The 26,541-nt window shown below is 42.8% G+C and overlaps 2 protein-coding genes across 7 annotated transcripts; both read right to left on the bottom strand.

Annotated features, from left to right (window-relative positions):
* Positions 1-2,073: 2,073 nt before the first annotated feature.
* On the bottom strand, positions 2,074-4,210 carry LOC147327175 (polymeric immunoglobulin receptor-like). Its single transcript, XM_086297367.1, has 4 exons — positions 4,117-4,210; positions 2,717-3,040; positions 2,242-2,562; positions 2,074-2,081 (listed from the first exon to the last, which is right to left on the bottom strand). Exons 1-4 carry the CDS (start codon positions 4,208-4,210, stop codon positions 2,074-2,076), a joined length of 747 nt encoding a protein of 248 aa, XP_086153493.1.
* Positions 4,211-8,782: 4,572 nt separating this feature from the next.
* LOC147327174 (uncharacterized) lies at positions 8,783-26,078 on the bottom strand. 6 transcript variants are annotated; one of them, XR_015129822.1, is made up of 5 exons: positions 24,041-26,078; positions 22,568-22,647; positions 21,253-21,392; positions 9,306-13,677; positions 8,783-9,081 (listed from the first exon to the last, which is right to left on the bottom strand). XR_015129822.1 is itself a non-coding variant. In XM_086294808.1 (2 exons), exons 1-2 carry the CDS (start codon positions 15,006-15,008, stop codon positions 13,637-13,639), a joined length of 786 nt encoding a protein of 261 aa, XP_086150934.1. In that variant the 3' UTR covers positions 13,555-13,636. The 6 variants fall into 6 exon arrangements, 1 of the variants encoding a protein (XP_086150934.1); XR_015129821.1 differs by having other exon boundaries at positions 9,815-13,677; XR_015129824.1 differs by having other exon boundaries at positions 9,815-9,919.
* Between the last annotated feature and the right edge of the window lie 463 nt (positions 26,079-26,541).

Genomic DNA, 26,541 nt, shown 5'->3' with positions numbered 1-26,541 from the left:
TGTGTCATAACTATTTATTTAATTAATTAATTCCAATTTTAATTAATTATTGCCACATTTAATTAATTATTTAATGGTGTATTTAATTAATGCATTATGGCAGTCCTGGCACTCCATAATTTATGCTCCTTCTCATGGATATTAATACCTTCTACTTCTTTGTTTTGCCATATATAGTGAGCCAATGGTTCCAGATATAACGTGAATAATAATGGTGAGCACGCACAGCCCTGCCTTGTTCCTCTTTGCAGCTTAATACTATTTGATAGGTAGCCATTAATTTTAATCCTTGCCGTAGGGTTATCATAAAGTGCCTGTATTGTCTTAATTATTATTTCATGCAAGCCAAATCTATGCAAGACTCCATAAAGAAAGTTCCAATTAACTGAATCGAATGCTGAATCGATACTGATTACCATTGCTTCTACTTTATTCTGTCGAATATGGTTAATAATTTGTAGTGTCCGCCGTACATTATCTTGTATTTGGCGCTCTCGAATAAAACCTGTTTGATCATTATGAATTAGACTAGGTAAGAACTTTTGTAATCGTCTAGCCATGATAGATATAAACAGCTTATGATCTGTATTAAGAACAGATATTGGTCTATATGACACACATTCTAATTTATCTTGTTTTCTTTTGGGATAGCAGAGATAATTGCTTCTTTCCAGCTAAAAGGTACTTGAGCCTTCTTTAAGACCCAATTCAGTGTGAGAAGCATCACTGGTATTAATTCTTCTTTTAGCTCCTTATTGCTCTTCTTAGTTCCTTTTCTGTTATATCTTCAATCGAAGTTTTATTCTGTTCTTCATTCAGTACTGGTAAATCGAGAGAGTCTAAAAAACTGTTCATTTCAACTATACTACTCTCTGTCTTATTAGCATAAAGAGTCTTATAAAATGTTTCAAATGCACTCTGAACTTCTCCTAGTTTATTTTTTATTAATTTTGTCACTGGATGTTTAATTTTGTGAACTGTATTATCTGCTATTTACTTTTTTAGTTTCCAGGCTAAAACATTCATTGCTTTAGATCCTCCCTCGTAATACCTTTGTTTAAGAAACATAAAAAAAAATTTAATTTCATATGTAGTCAAATCATTTATTTCATTTCTTGTTTTGATGATTTCCTCCAATATATCCTGTGTTGTTTTTCTTTTATGCCTTTTCTCTAATTCTTCTAACTTATTTTGCAGCTCTTCTAATTTTTTATTTCTCATCTTTTTTTTTATAATTGCTTATATTGCTATAATTTTCCCTCTCAGGACAGCTTTTAAAGTATCCCACAGAATAGGAGGAGACACCTCACCATTATCATTCGTTTCCATATAGAAGTGAATCTCTTTCTTAATTTGTTCTTTGAAGTGTGGATCATTCAGTAAGCTTGAATTTAATTTCCAATTATTGAGTTTTGGTTGCAGGTTTAAATCAATGGACAGGTATACTGGTGCATGGTCGCTTAAGTCTATTGCTCCAATTTCACAAGTGTTTATTCTATCTTTATTTTCCCCAAAGGTAATAAAATAATTTATTCTTGTGTATAACAAGTGCGGTGAGGAAAAATAGGTATAATGCAAGTTTCTCCATATATCAATTAGTCCCACCTCCTTCATCAATGTATTTATATTCTTAATTAATGTTTTGGTATTCTGTGCTTTTCTATTGGAAATATCTAGCTTTGGTTATAGATGTATATTTAAATCTCCTCCACCAATTAGAAAACCTACTGTCTCTGTAACCATCATGTCTATAATTTTCTTAAAGAAATAAATATCGCTTCCAGGGGGGCATATATATTTAACAACGTAACTGAAAAAGACCCAATTACAATGAATATTGTGTCCAATAATGTCCCAAATGTCTGTGAATAGGTGAGAGAGGACAATAGTGGGATTATTTTAATCATAATTAAAAAATTATAATAACAATTTACAGGTGCAGGGAAAGCACTGCACCTCTTTCCTCTCCTGGCCACCTGACCATCTACCAGTATATCAAAAGCCAGGATGGTCCACTTGGTAAAATAAATCTGTTGGGCATTTTTCCTGGTCTTCAAACAATAATTCTGATTGCTACAGTGCTGGAAAGGACGGGCAGAAAAAGGACAAAACAGAGAGAATTGTAGAAAGACTGGCATCTTTTACTATGAATTTTAATCTAATCCCTAATTTGCAAGATTTTAACAACAAGCTATAGGATGAACATATCAAGAATTGTTATTATTATGAAAAGAAACTTACCATCTACAACCAAAATAATTTCAGTGTCATATGAATCAGGAGATAAAGGGTCCCCATAACCACACCTGTACTGTCCCGTGTCAGACTTGGTCAGATGTCTGATGGTTGCTAGAAGTTCAAACCCAGATCCTTTTGTGTATTCAATGCTGTACCTGCCATTCTGAACTTTGTCATTAGTTGTGTCAATGAAGATATTTCCTTCTTTCTCACATGGATTCTTACAAAGGAACTTCCTCTGTGCCTGGACAGCAGTGGCACATGGAAATGAGATTTCTTCTCCCTCACTCTGTGCACGGGAGACTCTAGAGTTTTTAGCAATTTCTGTTAAATAGATGAACATCCATGAATTATATAATAAATACATAAAGTGACTGAGTTTAAATAGGACTGTATTTGGCCTGAGAGTTTATGGAGGTATGAGAGTAGGTGATTGGTTTCCCAATTTTGACTTTAGTAACTTTTAGTAGAAACTCACCATTTGAAACTCTGACCTCAAAGTCTGAGTATGAATCTGGAGCTGAAGATTTACCCAAACCAAACCGGTACATTCCTGAGTCAGACTTTCTCATATTTGTGATGGTAAAAGTCAGGCTTCCTCTTCCTGAAGCTGCATCTTTGTATTTAATGCTGTATCTGCCGCTCTGAGCTGTGGTTTCATCTGTTTTAATGAGGATGTTTTCTGCTCGCTCACATTTTTCCTTGCAGAAGAACTTTGTGTTTCCAGACACAGTGAAAAGATTATAAAGTGAAAGATCCTCTCCTTCACGTACAACCCAAATGCTGGAAGACCCAGCTGTACCTGTTGGACAAGATTTTCACTGTGAATAGCCAGCTCGTTCTCAAAGCAAATCATAAGAAAGAAAAAATATGATCTGTTGTGTATTTCCATCTTTACCAGCCACACTCTAACTGCATTTAAGAAAATAATCCTTAGAAATCGTTGTTTTTCTCTTTTGTAATTGATGATAATTCAGTGAATATACTGCGCTGCTTCCTTTTATTGCGTCACACATTGCTTTAAGTTTTTCAGTGTCCGGTTATTTTTTACTGCTGTTTGAATTCTCTGAATGTTTGACCCTGTAGACTGTTTGATGGACTGCTTGTCTTCCTGTTTGTTACCGCCGCCTGTTTTTTAATAAAGATTTGGATTTCTGACTTCAACACAGCCTCTGCGTGTCCTCCCTTTGTGTCCTCTTCCTCTGTGAACGTGTTGCATGTGTCACAGATTCATTTTATTAACAGCTTTCCCACAGTGAGTTGCATCAGCATTCATTCACAGCACATTTCAGAAGGATTCAGATTAATACAGTGATCTTACAGTCAGAATGATCCTGACAGAGTGCCACTGTGAATTATCTTTCATCAGGTCAATTTTAAAGTTCAGTATTTCAAAGCAGGAGTTATGAAGAATCATGCTGGCATTAGGACTAATAATATGTACTTACAAAGTCAAAGTTTTTTAATTATGCTAGAATATTGGAAGACAATCAACTTTGTGTTTTCCGCATATTAATTATTCTGAAATAGAGACGGTGACCCTAACTGTACAGAAGCACTAAACAACTGACAATCTAACAGACATCATTGGCCCGAGCTGTCATGCACAGTGAGTCTGATCCTTTGCTGTGAGAGTATGACAAGCATGTTTCTGGTCAGTTTGGAAGAAATAATATCACAATGTTGATCTTTTTTTCAATATTCCTTCTCTTTTAAACTGTGATCAAAGGTACTTATGTTCACAGCATGTAATAATACTGACAGTCCAGGGCATTGTGGTCTGTTGAGCTAGGGTTAGGGTTAGCAATTCAGACACATGTAATCAATATTAAACGTCTCTGACGTGGGCCACTGTCCGCAGTGTTGGGAAATCCATACCAGGCTGGAACGAGTCAAGGTAGGTGAGCATCCACGAGAAGACACAGCAGATGCATCCTACTGACAGGACCAGGAGACTCCAGAAACCGAGCATCTTCTCTTCAGTGCCATCCTCTCCTGTCACCCTCTCTGCCCGCAGCTCTTTGAGTATGGGGTAGATAAGGGCGCAGAGAAACCCTTATTACTAATTTGTATTATAATTCAATTTTCATGAAATATTCATATTCAGTATCGGTCCTTTTATATTATAACCACGTATCCACCCAGGCTCATGGTGGGGCAGGGCTCTGTCCTGGGATGCTTGAGTACAAGGTAATGTACACCCTGACCAGGTATCCAGTCTGTCAGAATTGTTTTCAATATTTGGTTCAAAAACACGAGTGACAACAAAAATCCAACTAGGATTCTTGCATATGATGAATGAAGTCTGTCTTTGACTGTATTGTCCAGCTGATCCATCAAACCCCCAGCAGGTGAACCTTATTCATGACATAACACTGCAACAATGTAAAAAATGAAACAGCAACAGTCTAAATGTAAAGTGCATTCTAAAGTCCTCTTCAATAAATCATATGCAAAGAGTCATTCAGGACTGTAAAACGTGAACTACAGAACCCAGAGTCTTCATCATTAAATCTCTGGTTGCTTCATTTTTCTATCCTATATCAGATACTTTAAGGTTAGGTTAGGTAAACTTGCATTCTCATGGTGAGGCAAAGTGCTTTATGTGTGTGTGTGCGTGTCATGAACGGCTATAAAAGGCCTTTAATTAAAGAAAGCGGGGTTTGAGTTCGAGTTACGGCAGACTGTCACTACTTGTAAATGGAACGCAGCCTTCCTACGGCGGACAGCTAATAACAGGAATCGGACGCGGTCCACCCAAGTCCACAGCAACCACCATAGCAACCGCCTAGCATGACCTTAAAAACATATTCTGTCTTCATAACTATCAAAAACGTGAAATGATTTGCAAAGTGTTTAAGTGTTACAGCTGCAGAGAGCTATGGCGGTATCTATGGAAGCTGTTTACATAGCTAATAATATACGATGTAACCATGGAGACAGTCAGTCACGTGAGCTAGCGGTGCATGTTTACTACAGTGAATAAGGTGATTGCGTCCACACGCTGCAGAGGGTAAAGACATTACTTCAATATTGTTTTATATTGATATATATTTGCCTTCTGTTGACCATCACCTCAGGTTCACCATTACAGTTTCAGCAGACAGATGCACACTGTCTAAATATGAACACATTCAAAAACTCATGTCTCAGAAATAAGCACAGCTGTTCATGTTTGTCATTAGAATTTTATTAGTAAGAAAATTATGAACTTCATATTGTGCATCAAATAAAAGAACATTTCACAACTCTGAGTCAACAGAAACAGGTAACAGAAATGTCTCTAATGTAGACATGTACAGTGTAGTGTAAGCATTAAAAGATCATAAAGGAAACACTAACATTTATGTGAAACTAATTGTGATAAAAAAAAATGAGCAGGTGCTTTATAGATTTAAAAGAAAGAATCTGAAAACAACACTTTTTTGGTCTAAGTGATCAAAGTAGAAAACAGAACTGATGTTCAAAAACAAACCGTAGCTGCACTAATATTACACATCTCCATTGTTGTGGTGAACAGACATGTTGCTTTTAAAACCACATGCAGTGTGTGACCGTGACTGTTCACTGAGACCATGAACGCCACTTTGCTGAAGCCTTCGCCTTCTTCTTCTTCTAAATTGGAAGCAGAAGGAGCACGAGCTGCTTTGATCTACTGAAATGAAAAAGCGGAACATCTGAGCTGAAACCAGTCAGCTGAAATCATTAAGACAGGAACAAATTCAATGCAGTGTCTCAGGTGGCTTGGCCTGTTACAACTGTTGATACAAGCTAAATACGGTTAACACACAGTGTCAGGGAGCTCCAGTGTGGGAACTAGTGGCTTTAGGTTTGTAGTCATTTAACTTTCATCCATTCATTCATTTAATTCAGGAGGAAGAAATGTCAGGTTGATGCAGGCTGGTTACATGCATTTGGTCCCATGCTGTCTTTAACTAAATGACTTGGTTCACTTTATGGCTGGGCTGTATGTGGGGTTATATCATGTTATTTGGGCAGGAGTACCTGTCCTCTGTTAGACTTAGAAAGTTTCTCCATAAGTAGAGTTTCTAACTCTTATAGCACATCTGTGGCTGACAGCTTTTTGGTGGCTCTTTTTACCCCACACTGGTTGTGAGTGTGTAAATAGCCCCACTAGTTCTTTTGGGTTGCAGTTAACTTGGGAGGAAGAGGTGGGTCTGCCATGACTAGATGAATAACAATTATCTGGGATGCATAAATTTCATAATGCATGCATATATCTCTATAAACCTGCCTGAGGGCTGCCATTTTTTACATTCAGTTATTTCTCTGCTGGATCTAAATAATGGATGTGTTACAGTTAAACTGACACTGATCAGTGTAAATGGCTCATTGGGACACAGAAACCTTTAAATTAAACCTGATATCGAGTGTCAAACAATATCAAAGCTGTAAAAGCTGTTTACAGTCAGAATTTATAAAACTATGATTGTAAATAAATTCAAACAAGTGAGCTTTTCTCTTTGTGCTGAACATCAACACTGTGATTTCTTAGACTGTAAGCTTTACTTTAGCACAACCAGTTGTAGAAGCCGTCACTCCAAATGTCTTTTGATAACAAGAAAAAAATACCTTTTCAGTCCACGGCCTGAAGTTCTTCTCTCACATCTTCTGCCATCGGCTTTGTCTGCTGGTTTGAAGACAACAAACCACAAAAAGATGATTTAGTCACTTTGTCTGTGTCATGCAGCTCGAATGTGTCGTGTAACGATGTTGAATAGCCGTCGTTATCCCTCTGCTGTGTCAGTAGGATTGTACTGTACAGCATCTCATTGATATGTGAGGAATGCTAATGTAACATGATAACAGACTTACATCATTAAAACATAAAGGACAGGAGATATTTAGATATTTTTATATTTATATTACATTTTATAGCTGACGGATATTACTAAATAGATAGAATTTACTAAATAGCTGGATGAAGATGAAAAATATGTCTATAATAACAAATGACCATGAGAGCCAGTAGAATTAATTCAACTGGACACTCAAAAGACATCCTTGAATGCTCTTTAAGTGGCAGAACAAACGAACAAACAGTTAATTGCTTACTTGAGATGAAATCTGCTCAGCTACTTTGAAAACAGCTTCTCACCCCTGACGTCGTTGCCCACCTCTCAATTTTAAATACACTTAGTCATTGAGGGCTAGCAGGAGGGACTATGCGCTTACCTGCTGCTCCTTGGCAGGTAGCTCCATGCCCTCCTGGGTTTTAATTGCACCTTAGAACACATATGCATCAACACTACAATGAGCGGGTGGAGGGAGGTTTGGAGTCTTCTCCCACCCCCATTCTCTGCGGCCTGCTGGAGCGGGAGGGCTAGTAGGAGGAGTTGGCCGTCCGACTGCGGTCTGGGGTGTGGGGCCTCCCTGCTGCTGCGGAGTCGGGGTGGTCTGCCTCTCCCCACCGCAGGGAAAAGGGTAACACCACCTGGGTCTGGGTGCAATTCCCCCCTCCAGGGGCAAGGGTACCTAGACCCGGTTTGTAGAGTACGCTTGGGGAGTGTGATTGTGTGTACAGCGTCTCTTTATGTCTGTCTCCACGTTGGTTGAGTGTGGAGTGAGTGCATATGAGAGCATGAGGGTGGGAATGGATGTTTGTGTCTGTGTGTGCCTGTATGTCTGTGTCTATATGTCAGGTTGGGTATCAGACGCCACCTCTCTGGGGACACCTCAGGCCCTCCAAGGTTTGGAGGCCTATCTCCACCCACCACCACTTCCCCTGCCGGTGGCGGACTCCCTCAGGTGTCGGTGTGTTGGTGGTTCTTTGTGTCTGGGGGTGGGCGTCCGGGTACACACCGGCTCACTCCTTGGCGGCCGCTTGTCGGGGCCTGGGGCCTGGGGCTCGCTCGGGCCCCTTTGGAGGTGGGGTGCCCCCGGCCTCTCGGCCTGGGGCTCGGTCACTCAGGCACAGCTGGGGGCCGGCGGAGCTCACGGGCGCGTCACTGCAACTCCCCCTGACTTCTGCTCCGCGGCTGCTGGGCGAGCCCTCATCTGGGACTCTCCTCAGCTCTTACTGGAACAGTGGCGCGGCTGCCCCTCTGTTGGTCTTCCATGGTCTCTTGTGTTCTGGGGGCCTCTGGATGTCTGGAGTTTTGATCTCCTCCATACCCGCTTCACACCCTGGAGGACGGGGCTGTGGCCCCCCCACACTCCCTAGCAGATCATTACATGGAGAAACCTTTGGAATGCAAGCATGCTGATCCACACAGGTATGCACACATGGGTATTCACAGACGCGGACTAAAGCTTTCTTGGCTGCTGCCTCAAAGCACACTGTGCGCTGTCTGTCTTGCGTGCTGCACAATATCGTTTATTATTTAGTAAATATTGATATCTATGACTAGCTAGTTTATTGTGATGGTGCTTTGTTTTCTCTATTATTATGTTGCTCTTTGTTGTTTGCTGTCTCCTCTGTTTGTTTTTTTTGTTTTTTTGTTTTTTTTCTCCATACAGGTGACCCAGGAGTTCTTTTTTTTTTTCTCTCTCTTCCCCCCCCCTTCTCACCGTCTCTTCTCCCCTTTGGTTTTCTTTCTTTCTCTCCCCCTCTTTCTCTCATTCATTCCCCCTGTCCTATTTATTAAAAAAAAAAAAAAAAAAAAAAAAAAAAATGACAAAGGATGAACTGAAGCTCTGCCATCACGTAATGTCGCATACTGCTGTTTCTGATGTCATTTAAAAAAAAAAAGAAAACAGCTTCTAACTGGTTCCTCCTTTAACAGGATGACTGCTCAGGGGTAAGGCCATCATGCAGTCCAGCAACCTTTATGGTTCTGCTTTGATTCACCAGGAACTATTAGGGAAACCTTCCAGCGCCTCCTGTGAAAGACACAGGCATAAACACACAAACATTTATTAACATGTTCCACAGTCTTCCAGTTTGATTTTCTCATCCTGTGGACAACAACGTACATGGATGCAGGTTTATTGTTAACTTTTGGAAGGTTTATTTACTGAACATATCCAGCTGCAGCTCCACTGTGATCCTGAGCTGGATAAGCACTTAAGGAAATGTGTCAATAAATGGACATACATCAACTTACTATATTTATCCAAACAGACGGGACCAATAATGCTTCGCTGAGTTAGAGACTTTAATGTCTCTTCTATGTAAGAATGTCTCGTGCTGATATACCTGCAAACTTGACAACAAAGGTTTTTCAGACTACATGTAGCTGTCCTCTATGTCAGCTCACACATTTACATTTATGTCACACTTATTTCTGCTTTCCCATTTTATAATTATTACTTACATTTTGATTAGATACCTTGAGTTTGTAAATGATCAGATTACATAATTGGAATACAATGTATCCAATTCAGGGTTGCGGGAGGATGAAGCCTATCCCAGCTGATACAGGACAAAGACAGGCTGCCAGTTTATCGCAGGGCTAACACAATATGTGTAACAGAAAATCCACTTAAATGTTTGATATTTCTTGTAATAATCATAATTATGACTATTATTTAAAGGTTTCTTTAAATAATACATTTTGATTTTTTATAACCTCTAAAATATAAACCTGAGCTGTTTCAGATTCTGATCTCTGACCTCAGTGACCTGGCTGTGTCCTCACTGCAGCTCCCTCTTGGAAGTACGTCTGCTTCTTGTCTACCCCCAGTGTTGACCGCCTGCCCTTGATATCACGTACTGTACCTGAGGAACAAAAAAGGACAAACACTTGCCTTCATTTAAGAAGTACATTCATACAGAGGTAATCTATGGAAACACACTAGTTCACCCTTTGGGAGAAATCAGTTCCTGTGAAACATTTCTGTAAATGAACATCATGTGGAGAATGAATCAAATGAGTTCTTCCGGTGACTCAGCAGTCCCACACTGACAAATGAAATCTAGTTAAACTATTAAGCATATTTGCTCTTCTGAAATCTGTGTTAAACAACAACAAACATAAATTAGTAACAAAAATACAGCTGAGTAGAGGCTTTACAAACCACCAGCAGCCATAATGCTAAATTTTAATCTTCAAATGTTTCTGAGCCGTCTTCAACCTGCTTTTAACACATTAAAGTCCCACAGTCAATGCAGCCTGACTCAATCCTAAATGTTCAGCACACAGAGACACAGAGGTACTGTTTAAAGTTTAGTGATAACCCGAGTCACTGATCATTTGCAGTATTACAGAGTCTGGCAGTCTTTTGTTGAAAACACGCAGTTCTTTGAATCTTTGGGCTGAAGGAAGGACAATACTCGGTGTATATATGCTCAATCAACAATCATTTATTTCGGTACAATTCACAATAAGAGCATTACAACGTCCGGACGGGAGAGATGCCTGCAGAGGTTCGACAGCATGTCTCAAAATGGTGGCAACTTTCACAGACTTTTATAGCTAATCCCAGCCCCCCTCTTTGTCATAAAAGCTGCATCTTCACATGTTTTTCTAATTCTTAGTGAGCCTGGCTCCTGACCTTGCCTCCCTGTCTTTCTGTGTGAAACTGGAAGGGGGGTAAAGAATGTGGTTTTATCTCTTCTGCCCAGACACCTAGTCTCCCTCTTATGGCCTTCTTCACATGATTCAGCAGTAAAACATTCTCAAGAAAACAGTGTCAGACATTCACAGCTGATCAAGGATACAGAGTAATGCACATTTTGTCTAATGAACTACAAATGATTATGTTTCTTTTATTCAAGAGTATAATAGAGACTAAACTACATACATAGCACACCATTAGAACTAAAGGATAATATATGGCCTGCAGCTGTTAAGCTAATTTACTACCTTGACTACTGGTCATAAAATGGCATATGTTTAACCACTAGTCTTTAACAACACCCCCTTTGATCTCTTTTCTCAAAGAGATCACTTACAAGACGCATTCCAGGGTCACAAGGTCCACGTCTCTCCATTCCTCAGGATCATCCTTTAACAGAGGCATCATGACCCCCCGGCCCTCCGGCCCTGAGGTTACGGCCCTGTCAATAAGACGAACTACTAGAGCTCTGAGGCATGGGATCAAACAACAACCACATGTGGTTAAGACAGCAGTGAAAACAGACAGTGAGACCAAAATTGACATAACAAATCCCTTCCATTGCCCAAAAACAGAAGTCATCCATTCCTCCAGCGGATTGTCGATACCTGAATGTTCATGCATATTATGGGCCAGAGTCCGTAGCCCCTCCAGTGCTCGAGTTACAGAGCCATCCGGAGCTGTATTATTGGGAATAAAAGTACAACACATTTGTCCAAACATTTCACAAACCCCTCCTTTTTCAGCCAGAACCATATCCAGCGCCATCCGGTTCTGCACTGCCATCAGAGAGGTTGGACCTACTTGTTCTGCTAAACCCTGAATTGCATCACGGGTCAAATTTGACAGTCGGAGAACGTTATAGTGCACATAGTTAATTCTATCTACGTTTTTGTTGGGGGTGACGGGAAACAAGGCAGAAAGTACTGGGATGTTTTCAAAACCGGCTGCTATCTGATCTACTAATTTAAACTCATTTGGAACGCCACGCGGAACACCGATAGAATCTATATATGTGGGTGAATTAACAGTTAAATCAAACGACCAAGATGATCCTTTAGGCCACCCTTGACGTCTGCGCCTAGGTGGTCGTCGCGCATGTCCCTCTACCCTCTCAGAATTATCCTTACCCCCTATTATCAGCAGAGGCGCTCCTAGTCTGACCATGGCACAAACACCAACCGCTTCATTTGGTATTCGCACATGCAGACTCCCACCTCCACAATAATAGTACAAACCGGCTCGAGCCCAAGTACCCACGACCGTGGCGCCCGCACGCGCTGCCTCTCCTCTTCCTGGAAATGTGGCCTCACACCAATCAGCCGGGATCTCTCCAGCGTCATACTCCTGCTCTCCGGGATCATCTGCAGTAAAATTGAAACAAGTATAATTAGCTTTCCTAGGTGTGAATGGTCCGGGAATGGTGTTATTATCTATTGGGGGAAATAAAGCAGATAATGGAGCACATTTTCCTGAATTTACTGCTCTCCGAGTAAGTCGGAGCATGCAATCAAAACCCCAGGGGTCCTCTGGATACAGAGGTGCCGGTTCAATAAATAAACGTGGGCGTGCTGTAGCGCATGCCACACAATCAGACACCTTTTGCTCTTTTGTAGTTTCAATCAGCCAGTCCAACCACAGGTTGCTGTCCACATAGCCTGTGGCACGAGACATCAGCTGTCGGGGTTTCCACTTTGTGTAGTCCATTTTTGTTACCTTAGACACGGAAGGTGGGGCTTTGGTTGATGCGGTGTCGCTGCTGGATAAATTACAGCTTAATGTGGCGTTGTGGCTGGGTAATTTACAGGATGGATCTTTAAAGTTTATCTTTATTACGCCCCTCGGGTCTTTCCCAAATACATCTACTCCTAACACTAAATAAAACACTTTATCTTCTTTCCTGTACCGCTGCGGTGTAACCTGCCACCCACCAATAGACATTGTAAGTGGATTTTGTGTGTTACTGAAATCACGCTGGATTGCAAACCCCTCCCAACGGCCCCGTGTATCCCATCCTGGGAGGGTGTAACCGGTCACCATGTCCCACTCCTCACACGGGGTGTACCCCGTGGCGGTGGGTTTACCTACAAGACAAGCATTTGTGAATCTTATGTCATGACATGTCCACACTTCGTACCCGCGCCAACTGGTCTGATCCTTTCCACAGTCTATCACGGAACACAGATCAAAAGTGAAGGCTGTGGTGGATCCTCTAACGTAATCCACCTCTATGCCTCCATAATACTCCAAACAAGGATCTGGTTTCTCACCTACATCGCGCTCAGAGCTGGTCGCCTCAGGGTCCGCGAGAGGAAGAGGAGGTGGATGAGTTCTGTAACTGGGCAACTCACACAACAGAAAAACAGTAGTTAGCACACCAATAGTGATCATAGCTAACACTCCCATCAGTTTCCAGTTCTCCAGTAGCTTTATTTTTGCATTAGACTTTTCCTCCCCCATTTTAATACTCGCTAATAACTTGTAGACTATAGCTTTAGGCCTATGGCACTTTTAAATTTAATTTTACTGTAGCTAATACTATCTTCTCGTCGGGTGATTCTCGACTTCTTTCTTCAACCTCAGGGGTGGACTACCCTTTGGTCGTTACACAGATCAGGGTATTATTCTGCCCCTTCTATACTAAGATCTGTGTTTTTTGGGGTCACAGCCGTGTCCCCCTTTTTCGCCAAGAGCCTCTCCGATCGCCTAGGCTCCTCCGCCGCTGCACACTGGCTCCAGTGGTACCAGGTGTCGCCTTTGCCCCTCAGCTGGACCGCGTGAGAGGTTCGAGTGGTCACCTCGAAAGGTCCTGTCCACCTGGGCTCGTCCCACTTTCGCTTATACACCTTCAGCCACACCCACTTCGCCTCTGGCGTGGTCACCTCCTTTCCTGTTGGATCTCCCACCTGCGTAGTGAAACTAGAGACAAGAGCTTTTAGTGCTTTAAACTGTTTAACATGTTCAGACACTTTTACTTCCTCTCTTAATTCTCTTACACCTGCTGCAGGGCCTGGAAATTGTCTTCCTGTCAGCAGCTCATATGGAGTGAACCCAGTGCGCTGATTAACGGCGCACCTTACACTCATTAAGGCTATGGGAAGAGCATCAACCCAATTCATGTTAGTCTGTGCACAGATTTTTGCCAATTTGTTTTTAAGATTTTGGTTCATTCTCTCCACTTTTCCCTGAGACTGTGGATGGTAAACTGTACCATATCTATGTTGCAACCCCAACATACATTCCACCTCAGCGAGATCTCGATTTTTAAAGTGAGTGCCATTATCTGATCTTACTTTCTCTGGGAATCCATGCCAAGGGACATAATAATTCACCAGACATTTGATCACTGTTTTGCTATCCTCTCTGCGGGTAGGCCACGCCTCTGGCCAACCAGTCAGTCCATCCACACACACCAACAGATATCTACACCCTCGAACGGCGGTTATCATGTCAGTGTAATCAATCACAATTTCCTGGCCTGGTCTTTCTGGCAAAGGAAACTTACCCATTTCTGGTTTCACGGTGGGCTTCGGATTGTGTTGTCCACAAATCAGGCAGGCTCTCACATGTTCCCTTACCAGGTTTTTCATGTAGGGATGCCACCAATGACACAAATCCCTTTCCATCTGGGCCACTCCCACATGACCTAACCCATGAGCTTCTTTGATTTTCTCCTGGGCCACTCCTGCTGCGAGCACTGGTCGCCCGTCGGGCCCTCTCCACAATCCTTCTGATTGTACAGCCCCTCTTTCCTGCCACACCGCCTTTTCCTCGGGTGAGGCTCCTCCTTGCGCCTTTTCGATGTCCTCTCTCTTTTGGGCTGGCAGGTCTCCCCATTCCATACCCATACTTACCATTTGTTTTCCTTCCTTATAGCCTGCCGCCCGTTTTGCTTCCTCGTCGGCTGCTCTGTTTCCTTTCGCCACCCAAGTGTCAGAGTCGTCATGCCCTTTACACTTTATGATAGCGACCTCCAGAGGCTCTTTCAGAGCGTCCTCCAGCTGTCTCATTTCCTCCTCATGTTTGATCGGTTTATTTGTGGCTGTTCTGAATCCAGCCCTTCTCCTTTGCCCCAACTCCACATGTGCTGCTCCGAAAACATATGCTGAGTCAGTATAAATGTTAACTCTTTTTCCTTTCCCTAATCTCAGAGCTTCTATCACTGCAATAAGCTCTGCTCTCTGTGCTGACTGAGGCCCTTCTAATGTTCCTGATTTCTCCACCAGCAGCTGTTCTCCAACTCCTTTCATCACTGCATAGCCTGTTTTCAATCCTTCACTCGGATCTCTAAAACAACATCCATCTGTAAAGTAATCATCTGCCTCACTCACCGGTTCTGCTCTCAAATCAGATCTTACTTTCTCTTCAACCTCTACTATTTGTGTACAATCATGAGGTGTTCCCCCCCCCCATTTGATCTGCCATGTTAATCCCTTCATGTGTGAAGGTCAAGTTTGGAGACTCCAGAATCTTAGTCAGTCTCTGTTGTCTCAATGGGGTCATTGTAAATGCCTGTGAGTTCACATAGGCCACCACACTGTGTGTTGTGAGCACTTTCAGTGGGTGCCCTCTTACAATGTGAGCCACTTTCTGAATTATTTTTGCTACCCCTGCTGCATGTTGTGTGCACATGGGGTGTCTTTTTTCTGTGTTATCCAGGCCAATGCTGATATACATCAGTACTTGTCTCTTTCCCCCTTTTTTCTGAAACAACACACCATTTACTACTCCATTTGTTTCAGAAACATCAACTGAGAAATCAGAGTTATAATCGGGGATTGCCAAATCTGCTGCACGAGACAGGGCCTGCTTTAATTCAATGAACCGCATTTCAGCTTCAGTGGTCCAGTTGAGATTAGCTGTGAGATCTCTCATGCCGTGCTCTCTTACCAAATCCCTCAGAGGTTTGGTTTTGCCCACATAGTCAGGAATGTAGTGTCTGCTGTAACCTGTGAGCCCAAGAAATGACAACATTTCTTTAACTGTACGTGGCTGGGGGTGTGACATAATTGTTTCCCTCTGGGACGCCAACATGCCCACCGTCTGCATCGCCACCACACGACCTAGAAATGTAACTTCAGTTCTGACAAGTTGGAGTTTTTCTCTACTTACTTTAAAGCCTGTTTTAGCCAGCTGGCGAAGCACCGTCAGTGTCGCTTGAAAACAAGCATCAGCTGTTTTAGCGGCAATCAGCAAATCGTCCACATATTGGATCAGTGTGCATCCTTCAGGTAAAACACATGGAGAAAGAGCATTTTTTAGTACCTGATTGAAAATGCCAGGTGAAAGGGCAAAACCCTGCGGCAGCCGTGTGTAACGCAGCTGCTGGCCCCTGTAAGTGAATGAAAAAATATCTCTTAAAGATGGATGCAGAGGGAGACAAAAGAAAGCATTTGCCAAATCTATGCATGTGAACCACCGCTGATCTGGAGATAAATTAGTCAGAGCTGTGTAGGGGTTTGGTACAGGTACTGTTTGTGTCTTAAGGACAGCGTTTATTGCCCTAAGGTCATGTGCCATGCGATACTTGCCCGTGCCTGACTTTTCAACTGGGAGGATCGGAGTGTTCCACGCAGAGGAAGACGACTCCAGCACACCCACCTGTAGGAGCCCTGAAATAGTTTCTGCAATCCCATTATCTGCCTCTGGACTGTGTCTGTATTGTGAACGCCAAATAGGGGTGTCATCCTTTAACTCAAATGTGATGGGTGAACAAAATGTTAAACCCACATCAGTTGGACCTTTAGACCACAGAGTGTCTGGGAGTTCTGTTAAGCCTTTAACAGCTTCCTCGTGATCAGATTTCTCCCTGCCATGTGTGCGCTTTAAAAATTTGTGCTCTAACACACTCTGATCAGTAGCAGTCACAGAAATTCGATATGTTTTACAACTGGGTGAGTATGAGACATCAGTGAGTTGTGTTTGTTGCCAATCTGTGGCCCTTGTGGCTGTTCTCACCATGGGGCCTAAATCTTTTGCTTGATGACCCTCGTGTACTGCCAAAGACACATGGGGAACCGCTTCATCCCCCATTCTATACCAACTCATTTTATCTTCAGGGAGTGGAACAAACGCTGCCACTCCAGCTGTACCAACATAAATGTCCTGAGAGTTAAGCTCCCAAGTTGTCTCATCTAAACACTCATTAAACAATTCCTCAAAGCACTCAGTGCGTTCGCGATCATAAAACAAGGTCACGTGGTAGGGGTCACGCAAGGGAGAGTAAACAGACATGGACATTATCCAGGGACGCCAGAGTTGGTACTGTGCCAGAATTCCATCTGATGTGGTCAGTCGCGCCCAGTAAATCTGCGCTGTACGTTCACAATCCTCAGATAACAGCCACTGTCCTCTCATTCCTGATTGCAAACAGGACAGCTGTGTGCCATCTCTCAAAGTCACTGTCAATCCATCAGCTCCACACATGATAGTAGCTCCCAGCTTAATGAGCAGGTCCCTGCCCAACAGATTAACTGGAACTTGTGATGAAATCATGTATGAATGTGTTAAGGACTGGCGTCCTAACTCCGTCTTTAGAGGGACGGTCACTGGCAAAGTCATGGTTACCCCAGAGAAGCCGATAACACTGATTTTTGTGTCTGTGAGTGGGATGTCGTCAGGAGCCGTACGAATGGTGGAATACGTTGCTCCTGTGTCCACTAAAAAGGGCAGGTTACGTCCATGAACCCTCAGTGGCAACAGGGGGTCTGCCCCTCCCCCTATTTCCAGGCCTCTCTGTGGGGTGTGTCAGTATTGTCCCTGCTGCCAGTATTCCACTGAATACTGGCCTGGTGGAGCCATCTGTGAGTTGGGGGCCGACCATTGTCCACGCCCCCTTCTGGCTGAACGTGGCATGTTGTTGCTGAACGGCTGAGGTGGTTCTGGGCACTCTCGAAACCAATGTCCAGTCTGACCACAGTTGAAGCACACAGTCCCTGGCACATATAAACCTCCTCTTGGCGCACCCCTTTGCCTGCCCATGCCGCCGCCTCCTCCCCGTTGACCACCACGTGAGCCCCAATTTCCTCTACCGACCCCACGGCCACCCCAATTTGTGCCTCGCGCGGGTCCCGGTGTGTCTACTGGCAATGCATTAGGATCAACATCAGTCCCCATTTGCTGGAAACCTTGAGCTACCATTACTTTTGCTATTTTTTCCTCCTTTTTCTTCTCCTGTGCTTTTAGCCTCGCTTCACCCAGCTGTAATTTCAACAATTGTTCTTTCATGTTATCTGCATCCTCATTCTTAGCCATAACCTCATCATGAGCTGTCTGCAGGCGATGCACCAGATGTTTCTCCCACACGTGAGACTCCGCTCCCTCCATGTCGGGATTATCAGTCATGGCCACTCTGACCTTTTCGGGCACACCTTTTAACACAGCGTCTCTAAACCACAATTGTTGCATCCCCTCTCTACCAGGATGCTGGCCAGTGTTAAGGGCCCATGTGGCTTTAGCCTGTTCTATGTACTCCCTTGGAGTTTGATCAGGCTTCCACAACAACTTCAAAATCTTAGCAGCATTTGGAGTGGGATATTTTTCACGTAATGCATGAGATATTTCATTCACAACACGGCAAAACGGGGTGCTATCAGCCATCAATGCTGTACCTGCTATTTTTTCTATGTCATCCAGTGCTGTGCCTTTAACACATCTGGCCACCACAGCTCTGAAATCACCTAGGGCCAGTTGAACACCTGTTGTTGCTCTATCAAATTCTCTCAACCACCCCGCACCTCCGTCTATAATAGGAGGTAATAACTCAATCAATGCAGTTACATCACCCACCCCGTATGGCTTGTATTTCATGTGACCCCCAGCGGTCACCACCAGGGGGAATGATCCCGGCAGAGACAAAGTGTCCCTATCATCCTGGCTCCGACGTGTCATGGGGTGTGGTTTGTTTGGAAGTTTGGGTTTAACTACTCTGCCTCTTCCTGCTTTTTCTCTAGCTGCTCTATTGTAAAAGGCCTCTTCTAGCTCCGGCACTGCATCTAATTTCTGCTTTTCCCAGACACTTACTGGTGTATTATCATCCAGTGTGCCTGATAACCAGCCCTCGTATGCGTCCCCATCGGGCCCGCACACCTCACCTTTCTCAACCTGTGGTGCAACAACTACTCCACTACATGCCTCATCCTCAGAAATTTGATGACGCTGCTCTAGAGTTATTATAGCTGTTTCAAGCAGCCGCACAGCCCGCTCTTCTTCAGACTCTGCCTGCTGGGGAGACTGTTTCATGGGCGGTGTCTGCACTCCGCCACAAGCTCCCTCTTCATTAACAAAAGTGGAGCTTTGCTTTATTCTTTCACCCCTCGGGGGTGGAGTAGGTCGTTTGGGCTCTTTAGATATATCACAATCTACATAGCCTCCTGTCACTTCTAAAACTTGGCCATTTTCACTAGAGAGACAGCCCTGCTCCACCCTCAGCACAGGGTAGAGGGGGGCGGGGGCCTGATAGGGAGGGGGAAAGCCAGTGAGCGATGACTTCACCGGAGAAGCCGGCAGCATCAGCTTCTCAGGCTCCTCCCTTCTCTCCCTCATCCAGTGCTCCACCCCCTGGCATGTCACAGCCCACCTTGTTACACGGGCTTTCTCCTCCTGAATTTCCTGCAACTTTTTCCCTAATCTGCGCCTGTTCCAAAAAGCAGCCTCCTCTAACTGTGTACTAATGTCCTGTTCTTCTTCCTGGAGCTTCTGTGCTATTCCCAGAAGTAATTTTGCCAACGAACTTCTTGTTTCTCCTCTCACTCCTTCCTTATCACACAACTTTTTGACTTTCGCTGCTACAGCTGCAGTCTTTGATTTTTTCTCACCCACGCTGCCAGGTCGCATGACCCTCAGCGCCCGCAACAACTCCTTCACCTGCTCATCAACAGTTTTCCACTCACCCTGCATTTCTCCTCTTTCTATGTCAGATTTAAGACCCGACATATTCACACCACCACACACTTCTCACCCTTTCACTCCTTTTTTTATATTTTTAATACTTTTAAATGTTTACACCACAGAGTAACACACCCAATTATGCCCGTCTATCTCTATGTGGCTCCGAATTCCCTCTTTATTCTAATTTCACACTCGTCAGGGGACAGGCACACAACAATTTCAACCACTGAAACGAGGAATTCAACCTTTTTATATTTCTTTACTAAATCTAGACTCAACGTTTGTTCGCAAAATGTGTCTTGTTCTAGTCCGGAAATAAATGTGAACCAGTGATTACACGGCCGTTCCAGTGTTATTTCCGTGGCTATGCGGGGGCCCTCACCTCCCCAAGTCACCACCTCAGCACCCGGACAACGCCGGTCCTGGCCACGCGTCCACGGACAGGAGGGTCGCTACTCCATAGGCAAATGTTCCACAGGTACACTAGGCATCAACCTTTGATCCTAAAATGTGTATTTGCTCTAATGTCCTCCTAATCAAACACATTAACCGTCACTGTCACTGTGTTCACGCTTCACACTCCACACAAAAACACACTCAGAGCGCGCCTCACTCACACTCTCACTCAGTGCGCACTTTACCCACAAGACAGCACCCAGAGCGCGCCTCGCAGCTTCACACACACTCTCTCACCCAGAGCGCGCTTTGACACTCACACACAACACTTTTCCTCAGCGGGAATTTTACACAGAAACCTCTGAGCTCAACTATTAGATCTTCTTAAAGCACACTGCACCATAGACCAAAATACCCTTTTCTCTGCGCTTATGACCGCCACCACGGGGCAAAGTCGCATCATAAACGTGATGCTTGCATCCCCGAAGTTATACCAGACATCATAAACCAGGTTTTGCTCTATGTACTTCTTGGCAAGTAAAATTTTACTTTGTTTTATGACCGCAGCCCTTAAAAAAAAAAACTCGACTGACGCCACAAACCACCGTCAAGCCTCTGTTCAATGTACTAAAATTAGCACCAACCACTACTGCACTTCACGGCCGCATCACCGGAACACGGCCGTATCATAAACCAAACCTACGGACGTGTTTCGCTCTCGCGTTGCCAGTGTTTAACCGCACCGTGAAGCCAGCATCTGCTTTTCCTTAAATCAACTTCTATTTCATAGCCGGCAAGAGCCAGGACGTAACCGACACCATAAACAAACTTCAAACCTCGACTTCAATGTACTGAACTAATGGCCGCGTCTTCAGAATAAATTCTAATGTATTATTGCTACAGAAGCCAGTATTAGACAAAATTAAATGTGGAAGGTAAAGTGGCTGCATCTAGTCCAACGTAGTATGTTATTAGTATCTCGGTAGAAGCAGATTACTGCAATCTAGACCAACGTAGTATGTTATTAGTATCTCGGTAGAAGCAGTTTATTTAACACACTGGAATTCAGCCTCAACTTATGTTGTTAGTATCTTGCGCCAAAAACCAGACACCGACAAATTTACTGTGAAAATACATGTGACTCAGCGAACAGATTAATTTGGAAAGCCCAATATGCACATTTGGTATAATACAACAGGCTGTGCTTACCTTTTGTTGTTAGACCGGTCTTCCGTTCGCCTCGCCCCACGATCTCACCAAAGGCCAAATCTGCACCTCCTCAGCACACCAAAGATCCGGGTCACACGGCACCAAGTTGTTGAAAACACGCAGTTCTTTGAATCTTTGGGCTGAAGGAAGGACAATACTCGGTGTATATATGCTCAATCAACAATCATTTATTTCGGTACAATTCACAATAAGAGCATTACAACGTCCGGACGGGAGAGATGCCTGCAGAGGTTCGACAGCATGTCTCAAAATGGTGGCAACTTTCACAGACTTTTATAGCTAATCCCAGCCCCCCTCTTTGTCATAAAAGCTGCATCTTCACATGTTTTTCTAATTCTTAGTGAGCCTGGCTCCTGACCTTGCCTCCCTGTCTTTCTGTGTGAAACTGGAAGGGGGGTAAAGAATGTGGTTTTATCTCTTCTGCCCAGACACCTAGTCTCCCTCTTATGGCCTTCTTCACATGATTCAGCAGTAAAACATTCTCAAGAAAACAGTGTCAGACATTCACAGCTGATCAAGGATACAGAGTAATGCACATTTTGTCTAATGAACTACAAATGATTATGTTTCTTTTATTCAAGAGTATAATAGAGACTAAACTACATACATAGCACACCATTAGAACTAAAGGATAATATATGGCCTGCAGCTGTTAAGCTAATTTACTACCTTGACTACTGGTCATAAAATGGCATATGTTTAACCACTAGTCTTTAACAACACTTTGCATGATGTCCACGTCACTAAGTTTCTAGCTGACTCTCAGGTGTGACAGGTGTGCCAGCAGGAAAGAGTAATAATAGCCTGCATCCTGAGGTTTGTCATGCAGGATTAAAGGAGCCAGGCTTTGTTCACACAGCTAGGATTGTATTTTACACTGACCCTGGGTCAGTATAAGTATCATACAGTTTAAACGAAGCACTGAAACTTGCACATATTTATTACAGATGCACTGAAGCTAATCGAGATATTTGCTGTCAATCTGTGGCTGCGATTAATCACTTTACTGGAAACTTTATTAACTAGTAACTTCATCAGTTATGACAGAAGCTAATATTTCTGTGCTAACATCGTTTAACCAGTAACAGCTTTACTCCAATATAAGCTAACGTTTACACCGTAACTTTAAGCTAGCACCATAAAGACGGTAAAACACGTAATGATATCTACAAATGCATCTTAAAGCTGTTATATTAGCACTCTGTGTATTACTAACATAACCACATTAACATTACTGACACTCGCTGACTTTTAATAGTCATTCTATAAATGCTGTCCGTTTAAATGGTCTTACCTGTAAACACTGTATATCCACCGATTTGCAGCCAGAGTGGATTCTGGAGTCTTCCCACGCTCCTGTTAGTGATCCTCCATCTGGATGGATGAGAACAACCTTCTGAACAATCTAGCAGGAGATGGCCCATATCTATGGGATTGATTTGTGCTAATAACGCCCATTGTATGGACTGATAACAGCCTAAGCGGGTGAATAAAGTCACCCAGTAGCTAGCTGTGCCATTACCCAGCATACATCACTCCCTCCGTAAATGCAATAAACCATACAAAAGTATCGTTCTACCTGTTTTTCAGGTAGTTGTTTACATTATATAATTTATTGTGTTCTGTATACGTCACTACAATGTGATTTGGAAAATGTCTAAATATACCGACAAAAGGCACTTCCGCGGCAATCTCTTCAATCGGAGGACCCTTCACGTCAATTCCCGACGCGAGAGGGGTACCCTGTGCGTCCATAAGTGCAGCAGAGGGAGCCTGACCATGCGTCACACTGAGGTCTGTTTGTCGCAAATATCTTTGACTTGTTTTTATGTCTTGTAATGTTTATGTGTGTATTTGTGTGGATGCTTTAAGCATCCACACTATTGAGTTCCTGTTTCTCTTTATTGGGTGGATGCCGTAGGCATCCACACTATTGAGATCCTGTTTCTCTTTATTCTTTATCCTTTATTATTCTAGTTGCTCCGTTTCTTTGCCGCTTAACTACTCCCTCAGTTTTCAGCCGATTTTTACCATTCAAACTCTAAACTGTTCTGCTATTTCTGCTTTCGACTGCTATATCTTTTGGTACTTATTACTATTATACTTTTTAAAATATTACACTTTTTTCCTTTAATTTGTCCCATTGAAATGAATGGGAAACTTCTACAATTCTGCTAAAACTTGCTTGTCTTTGAAACTTAACTACTTCCTCATACTTTCACCTAGAAACTCCATTCAAACTTTAAAACGTTCTCAGATGATTGGGCTATTCCTGTGTGATTCAGCTTTTTCATATCTGTTACCGTTTTCATGTAATGACTCTTTAAGTTTTCAGTTACAACTTTGTGATTTTTCAGAAAATACATGTGTTGCTATGGTTGCTATGCAATTAACTCCCACTGCACACTCGTCCGTTCTGAATTTTCTCTTCATGTCTGAACAACTCCTTGCTACTCGCTCAATTTCCACTCAACTTCCACAAATTATACATCAAAACGTAGGTATTTTTGCTGGCTTTAAGACAGTGTCACTATAATTATTGTGAGAGTTACGTTTTTTTCACAATTTGCCTCGAAGTGACACATGGTCTAAAAACTCCCCATTCAAAGTCTATGGGGAGGTTGTGAAACTCAGAGCTGAAATACTGAAACTGAAGGCATTTTCAAATCGTCATATCTCCTTAACGAAGCAAAGTTAAGACATGAGGCTTGTCCCTGTATATCTTCAGACACTCCTGACACTCACAATTCAAGAATTATTTTCTCACCTATTACCGTTCTGAGATGAGTTAGACTTGTTTGAGGGGTGGAAATCTGTCCTCCTCTCATTTTTCAAATTCCGAAAATGAAGCCGTTTCTTCTCTCGTCATATCTCCGCGACGGAGATACAAAGAGCTATGTAAATCGCAGTCAAAGTACACCAAAGTCCGCTGATTCACCCAGTGCAAGAATTATGCTTCTATCCCACCTAGTTTTTGAGTTACACGACGTTTTGTAACTCCAAAAAACGGCGTTTTTCGCGTCTCACCGCGATCTAATTCTGACTCCTCATCACCCTTTTTTTCAAAGCGCCCGCCCCCTTAGAGGTGGCGCGATTGGTAATGACACCGCTCTTCAGACCAGAGGTCGTGGGTTCGATTCCACCTTGGCCCACATGTTTTTTTTTTAACTACAAATTTATACACTATCACAGACCGGTAATTCATATTGATAATTTATTACAATTCTGCAAAGTTTAATGATTTTAGCAGCTTTTCTAATATGGACCTCAGATTCTGGTTAACAGTCTATGGCAGAAATACATACAAGTACACAGCCTGATGAAGCAGACAGAAGCAGTACCTCTGATTGGTTCCGCAGTTTCACCTCTTATCAGCACAAATCTCACCCTCTTCTGCTGTTTTCACCTCTTTTCTGCTAATTTGAGCTTCTGTTCCACAGTGCACTCAGCCTCTTCTGCTGTTTTCATTAGAATTTTAAGCTTTTCCACCTTTTTTCAGTTACGTGAGAACCAGTTTGGCTCAATGAGTAGCTGAAAAATATCAGCCTCTTCTGCTGTTTTAGCAGGATTTCAGAGTTCAGCTTTTTCACTTGTTTTAAGCACAAATTTCAGTTTCTTTACCTCATTTCACAACAAAGTTCTTCCTCTTCACCTCTTTTCTGCTAATTTGAGCTGCTGCTCCACAGTGCACATTTTCCCTCTCATCATATCTTTGCTTGTGACCAGAACTCATTTGGCTCAGAGGGTAGGGCATCTGTCGTGAGACCCGGTGGCAGAGGTTCGAATCCTACCTGTGACAGCTGCTACACATGTTCACTGCTTGCATGCGCTCTGCTTTCTTGACACTCTCCAGTGTGTCATTACACATACAGCCATCTTCAGCAAGCACTTCTGCTTCTACACTTCTTTTCAACTCGGCTTTTTGCTTCTTTACCTCTTTTCAGCAGAAATTATTCCTCTTCACCTCTTTTCTGCTAATTAGAGCTCCTGCTCCACAGTGCACTTAGCCTCTTCTGCTGTTTTCATTAGAATTTTAAGCTTTTCCACCTTTTTTCAGTTACGTGAGAACCAGTTTGGCTCAGTGAGTAGCTGAAAAATATCAGCCTCTACTACTGTTTTAGCAGGATTTCAGAGTTCAGCTTTTTCACTTGTTTTAAGCACAAATTTCAGTTTCTTTACCTCATTTCACAACAAAGTTCTTCCTCTTCACCTCTTTTCTGCTAATTTGAGCTTCTGCTCCACAGTGCACATTTTCTCTCTCATCATATATTTGCTTGAGACCAGAACTCATTTGGCTCAGAGGGTAGGGCAGCTGCCGTGAGACCCGGGGGCAGAGTTTCGAATCCTACCTGTGACAGTTGCTACACATGTTCCCTGCTTGCATGCGCTCTGCTTTCTTGACACTCTCCAGTGTGTCATTACACATACAGCCATCTTCAGCAAGCACTTCTACACCTCTTTTCAACTCATCTTTTTGCTTCTTTACCTCTTTTCAGCAGAACTTCTTCTGATTCACCTCTTTTCTGCTAAATGTTTAGCCTTTTCACCTCTTATTAGCACAATACTAAGCAGCTTCTGCTAATTTCACCAGAATTGTCAGTCTCTCCACCTCTTCTTTGTAAGAATCAGTTTGGTCCAGTAAGGTGAGACGCCGCCTATAGATCAGAAAGGCCAGGTTCGAATCTCGCTCAGGGCAATGTTTTTTGTTTTTTCAACTTTTTCTGCTTTTTTCAGCAGAAATCTTCAGCGTAAGGCATCCACACAGCATTTTCGCAGGAAATGCAATTTTTTCTAGTTCTTTATACTTTATTGTGTGGATGCTTTAAGCATCCACACTATTGAGTTCCTGTTTCTCTTTATTGTGTGGATGCTTTAAGCATCCACACTATTGAGTTCCTGTTTCTCTTTATTCTTTATACTTTATTATTGTGTGGATGCTTTAAGCATCCACACTATTGAGTTCCTGTTTCTCTTTATTCTTTATTATTGTGTGGATGCTTTAAGCATCCACACTATTGAGTTCCTGTTTCTCTTTATTCTTTATTATTATTATTATTATTATTATTCTAGTTGCTTCCGTACACTTTTTGGCACTTAACTACTTCCACAATTTTCAGCCGATTTTCACCGTTCAAATTTTAAACTATTCAGCTATTTCTGCTAATTTACGCTACGATTTTTGCTATTTTTAACTATTATACTTTTTAAAATATTCCACTTTTTTCCTTTAATTTGTCCCATTGAAATGAATGGGAAACTTCTGCAATT

This window comes from Aulonocara sp. 'chitande type north' Nkhata Bay, linkage group LG6, assembly GCF_057382095.1.
Source record: "Aulonocara sp. 'chitande type north' Nkhata Bay isolate Kocher_YH1m ecotype deep benthic linkage group LG6, A_spYH_male_GT1.1, whole genome shotgun sequence".
NCBI classification, from domain to species: Eukaryota; Metazoa; Chordata; class Actinopteri; order Cichliformes; family Cichlidae; genus Aulonocara; species Aulonocara sp. 'chitande type north' Nkhata Bay.
Note: the sequence above shows the minus strand (reverse complement) of the source record. Positions and strands in the feature narration are given on the sequence as shown.